Source organism: Sylvia atricapilla, chromosome 3 (genome assembly GCF_009819655.1).
Source record: "Sylvia atricapilla isolate bSylAtr1 chromosome 3, bSylAtr1.pri, whole genome shotgun sequence".
Lineage (NCBI taxonomy): Eukaryota > Metazoa > Chordata > Aves > Passeriformes > Sylviidae > Sylvia > Sylvia atricapilla.
The window spans coordinates 44,957,714-44,963,713 of NC_089142.1; the positions used below are offsets into that span (position 1 = coordinate 44,957,714).

At 44.3% G+C, this 6,000-nt stretch overlaps 1 protein-coding gene across 1 annotated transcript in view; it reads left to right on the forward strand.

Annotated features, from left to right (window-relative positions):
* Positions 1-4,721, forward strand: part of ARMC2 (armadillo repeat containing 2) — a 61,379-nt gene extending 56,658 nt beyond the window's left edge. Inside the window, exons 18-19 of the mRNA XM_066315226.1 lie at positions 126-283; positions 4,367-4,721. Of these exons, the coding sequence (XP_066171323.1) occupies positions 126-283; positions 4,367-4,500 (292 nt within the window). The 3' untranslated portion in view covers positions 4,501-4,721. The remainder of the gene's footprint in view (positions 1-125; positions 284-4,366) is intronic.
* The last annotated feature ends 1,279 nt before the right edge of the window (positions 4,722-6,000 follow it).

Consider the following 6,000-nt stretch of genomic DNA (forward strand, 5'->3'; position numbering starts at 1 on the left):
TAACACAGAATTTTCCTGCCAACTTCCAAGGAGCTTGCTTACATTTCTAGACTGCCAGATTTTGAAGAGTTCAGGAGAAAAGTCCATGGAACAAACAAAAACATGGTTTTGTGTGGTACTGACAGGTTGGTTGACTGCTTACAAGACTTTGGGCCTGCCGACTGGCAGCTCTCATGTTTGATCTGCAAAACCCTGTGGAACTACAGCGAGAGTGTGACGAGCGCGGCTTCTTGCTTCGGAGGAGACACCGACACGCTGCTGGTGCTGCTCACAGCACTCCTAGGTGAGACTCGCTGTCTTGGTCTCTTCTCCTCAATGAAAGAAGTGAAAGGAGCAAAATCAAAGCAGGATTAGTTTGGGTGGTAAGTCTGTTCTGCAGCTTTCAGTGGCTGGTCAGTGTGGACTGTCCAGCAGCACAGTGGTCCCTGTGCAGCACACACAGGACCCCTGGGAATCGTGGCATTTCTGGGGTGCAGCAGGCTGACTTTGCTGCCTGGCCCCCTTCCTTTTTTTCTCCATGGTCACCCTGTGGGCAAGGGCAACATCCTGACAATCTCATCTGCTCCCTAAAGCCAGGAAGGGTGTGCTCATTGCCCACTGAAAGGTGAATGTAAGGACATTGATTTGCTTACCCAGTGGGATCTTTTCATCTGGGCATTTACTTTTGCTTCAAATTTTAGAGTTCAATGCCTGTGTAATAGTCCTGTAGTTGGTATATGTAATTTTCATCCTTTAGTTTTTGAGCACTGCTTTGCTTATGATTTTATTTTGGGTAGATCACTTGCAACTATCTTAAAAAACCCCTTTAAAATATAAATTAAATGGAAGGAAATGAACTATATTTGATATAGTTTTAATTGGAAATTGATAAAATACGTATATACTTGCTGTCAGACCCAGACAGAATGTGAAATCTCATGGTCTCTTTTGTTGAAGACAATCAGAAAGTGGGTGGATTTGTGAGGATTTTTTTTCCAGTTACAGCAGAATTGCTGATGTTCACTGCTGTAATAGTTCCTTGTGTTACATTCCTTGCTATGATGGACTTTATCTTAATGTGTGCAGTAATTCCATCTATTTATCCGAAAACAGCAGTGTTTCAGGGTTATCACTGCACTGTTTAACATTGTACAAGTGACCTGCAAACTTTACAGCCACAATCATGCTTGAATTTTCTGGCACACAGTGAGGAGTATATATCTTTGTTGTAGAAAGTATGTGCTTATTTTTTTCCTCTGCATTTAATACTGCTTATTGAAGCAATTGATTTGACTACAGAGTCCAGGCCGGATAGCAATTGTAACTCTCATTGAATAGTATAACTTTCATGAACTGGAAGTTCATGTACAATTGCAGTTGCAGTTACAGCTGTGATTGTAATGCAGCTGTAATGGTAATTAATTAGGAATAGGTTAGAATTAAATCAGAAGGCCAGTCATTCTACATTCTATCACATTCAGGCCACTGTAGTCAGAAGAGGAACTGTAGAAAAAGCACATCTTATTCATTGGATCTGGTTCCTCTGTGTGCAGAGAGCCAACAAATCTTAGTAATAGCAGCTGGTTAATATTGTCCTACATCTTCCTCCTCCCATTGTGTCCAGTAACAGCCTTGAACTGTCATTGCTCTGATTCTATCATTCAGGAAGCAGGAGGCAACTGCTGACAGCCAGCAAACCGTACTTGAGCGTCAGCACACCCTCAGGAAGCGGAAAAAGTGGAGCATGGCACAGCAGACACCTCGCTTCACCTGCTGTTCTTGGCCTCCTCCCCTTTATTTTTCCCTCCCCCATCTGGCACAGGATGATAAAAGATACAAGTAAGCAAAAGGGAAGGGAAATGCCCTGAAAAGATGTGCCCAAGAGAAAGGGGACAAAGGGCACTCTTTGTCTTTCTTTTTCCCTGCCTGATCCCAGCAGCCTGGGATACAGTGGCCCTGCTTTCCAATGGCACTTGTCATTCACCTTCTTTCAACTGCTCTTGAGTTTCATGTCACTCTGCTGGCTCAGAGCTTCTGGAGGCTGCTGTTCCCAGGCCCCTGGCAGCAGCTTTGCCATGGCCCAGACCCTCACAAGCAGTGGTGGAGATGAGCTTCTGTCTTGGGAACATTCTTCTGTTTGGTCTTTCACTGAAAAGAAGGTTCCTTCCTCTCTCACCAGACTTTTTATTGTGCTGACTTTTACCTCCACTATCAGTTCCAGGAAGTTATTTTGGAATCTCAATCTGTGTGAACTCTTACATGACATGACGGAGCTTCCAGGACTCCCAGCCCCTGTCTTCCTGGTGTTTCAAGGATGGGCAGCCCTTGCAGACTGCAGGAGTCTGCACTCCACTCTCCAGTTTCCCCCACAGCATGCAGGCCCAGTGTGTTTGTCTTTGCTCCTGGGCTTGCAGCCAGCACATATGCTCTTTGGCCAGGATCCAATATTGCTGGTTTTTGAGGACAGTCGTGGGAAAATTAAATTATCTGAGGATGCACAGCTTGCATGCGGAACACTGATCCTCACTGATCCACAGTGTTACTCACGTTCTGCTTTGGGAAATTTACTGTTTCAGTTCAACACTTCAGCTTTGAACTGCTTCTGACCCTTGTTCTTGTAGGCTGGAATTCTCGACCTCAGTGATTCCATAAATACTCAGTTGACTTCTGGGGAGCACAGCTGCCTAATAAAAGGGAGGAATGCCTCTCGCTCTGTGTTAGAACAGAGTTAATTTCGGTAGAAAAAACCAGAGAAGTAGGCAAAGCAAATCTCCTTGAAAACAAACTTCACAATCCCTTATTTTCCACTTCAGGGTCTCTGGCTTCTCTGCTGCTGAGATTGATTTTAGATATGTTAGGTTACTGTACCATTGATAGGACACGAGCTAAGGAGCACAGCTTGCAATAAGACAAAATTCCAATTAAACATGAGGAAAAGAGATTTCCATTGTGGCAGGCATTAAGCACTGGAACAGGCTGCAACACTGCACAGACTAGAGCAAACTGATACATGGTGACTCTGCTCCAGAGGTTTTTTCCAACCTAAATTATGACATCATCAAATATAGATTTGATGTTAGAGGCTGGATTTTATCTCTGATAACAAGTTTTCTTCCTGAAGAGCTATGATGTCCTTCTTGAAAGAATGGGTGTTCTTTTCCTCTTTATTTTTATTACAGAAAGACTCTAAATGTCATCTCCTTACGTAGAACCCCTTTGGGAATCTTTCTCCCTCTCAGTCCGTCTTTAATTTTGGTAGTTGCAGTGTAGTGGCACAGGAGCCAAGTACTGTTTGCAGTTGCTGGTAAATTTGTGTGAGCTGGAGCCCATCTCCACACACAGGAATGTCATTTCCTCCTTCATACCTGTCTGAGCTCAGGCCATCTGATCTGCACAGGCACCTTGGCGTGCTTTTGGATGGGAGTAAGCGCTGTTGGAGCATCTCTTTTCTACATTAAGTTTGACTCAAAATGTGGGTAACTGAACTTTCTCTTCAGCCCCAAGTTGCCTTTACCTGCTGTGACTGTGCAATAAGCTCCCTTACAGAGTTACTTATTTAACACATTGTGAATCTGGTGCATTTTCATAGTGTAGGCCAAGGGTTAAGTACTGCTCATTTGGAGCAGGATTCTACCTTCATTTTAGGTCTGTTTATGGCCTAAAGGCTGTCAAATATCCTTCTGGTTAACTGTGTGAAAACATTAGTTCAGCATTATTAGTTGTGGATTCCTGATTCAGGAGAATGCTTTTGGTTGCAGACTGATTTCTGTTTTTTCTAAGATTTTGTCTCTTTGCCACATCCAATGCCTAGCAAAATGGAGGGGGAAAATGACTGATGGCTTCCTTTCATTCCTAACATTGTCTTTAATAAAGACTGTCCTGTTGTTTTTTGAAATTTGTGAGGAAGGGAGGGCATCAGAAAATACAATAAGTAGTGTGGCTCAAGTTCCTTCAGAGTGAGAGTAGATAGAGTTTGAAGGAGTCTCCAGATTAGCAAAGCAATTTGGGACAGGAAAAACACAGTTGTAGTTAGATGAATGGATTCCTTACCTCAGCAAAACTGCTGTGGACAGTGTTAAACCCTGGGTACTTTCCAGAGTGACAGTCACAGTAAATGGTCAGTCTCAGAGACAATTTTTGTCTCAGAGACACCTGTGAGATGTGAGAATAAAAGAACCTGCAGTACCGTTTTCACTGTTCTACTGACCTTTAGCATCCTTTATTTTCAATTAAATATAGGACCCTCAGACAGTGATACTTAACTTCTCTTAAGTGCAGTAGTTTTTAAGCCATCAGCATACACAGCTGGTAAGTTTTATGTGTCACAAAACATGTAGTTGAATATATTTTTATTTGGAACTGATGATGGTATTTTCCTTGATTACAGATGAAGAGGTAGAGTTGGAGTGCAGCCTTGACAGAGATATAAAGGACTCCCAAAGAGTGTATTGGGAAAGAGAGTTCAAACCTGTGGCAGAAAAACTTCTTGACAGAATTCAAAGCCATCACTCTTCCAGCTGAGTCTATCACTGCATTTTAATCAGTCGGGGGCGGGGGGAGGGGGGGTGGTGTTTGTTGGGTAAATTGTGTATTTCTAATATACCTGTACATTGCCATTGGTAAGCTTGTTGGAGAGCATAACTATTTTAAAAGTCACAAAAGCCTGGCATTTATGTACCAGATGCTATCTTTGGAAGAGCTTGTATGAAATTTTTGCATGTGTAATTACTTTTTACAATATACTTGAGCTGATAAAGCAGCTGATCAGTGTGACTTGTCTAGTAATTGTTTCTTGACTAGAAAAATGAAACAAAAATATTTGCTAAACTTCTCATTTTTAAAAGGTACGTAATGAGTGAGTACTTGGACCTCTGTGGTACCAAAAATGCTGTGCAAATGAATGTTACGTGACAAGAGCCACATGTCACCTACAGACTTTGACACCCTTCAACCTTAAGGAATTTCTGTGACAGAGGAACCCAGTGCTGTTGGGGCATTGTCCTGTGTTCCTTCATGAGCTTCTCTCTTCAGATCAAACGCTGTCAGTGGTCAGGGGAAGTCAGCTCCCTTTCCGTGGGAGAGCCCCCTTCCTTCTGGCACTGGGGACTAAGGTCTAGGTATTCCAGCTAACCTAGCTGCTGCCTTGATGCTTGTGGGATGTAAGTCCAACCAACTGTGCTGTTCTTACCTGAGTTGGGACTTCATATCTGTAGGCAAAACAGCCATATCCCTGGTGTCAGAGTTTACCTTCTTTCAGTTGATCCCACAGTCCCAGGAGCCGCCTCTACTTCTCCGATTCCTTGGCCAGCTGTCCCCTGAACCTGTGTCTCCATCTGTGGAGCCATAACAGGCCTCTCTCTCCCTTTTCCTCCTGACTGCTGCAGGCTTGTTTATTGCTGTTTTCATCCTTCCAGTGTGTAAAGTCCCCACTTGTAGCCCATGGGTTAGCTCAGTAGGTGCATCGCTGGCCTCGAGCATTAACAGCCCACTTTGCCAGAGAGCTTTACAGACCTGACCCGCTTCTCCTTTTCCTGACCTCAGATAACTCAGAATAAATTGCTGTGCAGGGCCTCCCGCGGGTCGGCAGCATCGCGCCGGGCCATGCACAGCAGGAACAGCTCCAGCCTGGCAATCCTGGGAGAGGCTGGAGGAATTTGTTGGGAGGCAGTGATTCAGAGCTCCCTCAGTGGCATTGTTTTCTCTACCTTTGGTAGTGCCCAGACCTCTGCTTCCAGGTGAGGAGAGGCAGGGAGAAGGCTAGGAAGTAAAGCCATACTAGAAGGGCAGCAAGACATTTTTCCTAGTTTAGATCCCTGCTTTTATGGGGCAGGGAAAGGGAGATTTTGTGGTCCAAGTTTTGGGAGTGGTGAGGAGGAAACTTCGGTGAAATTGGTAACATTTGCTCCATTCTTTGTGTCTCAGCAGCTCAGGTGCTCCTTGTGCCCAGCAAAGCTCAGCCCTGCTTAGGGAGCTTGTGTGGTGGCAGCCTCTGTCACTGCAATCCACAGGAGAGAAGTGCTC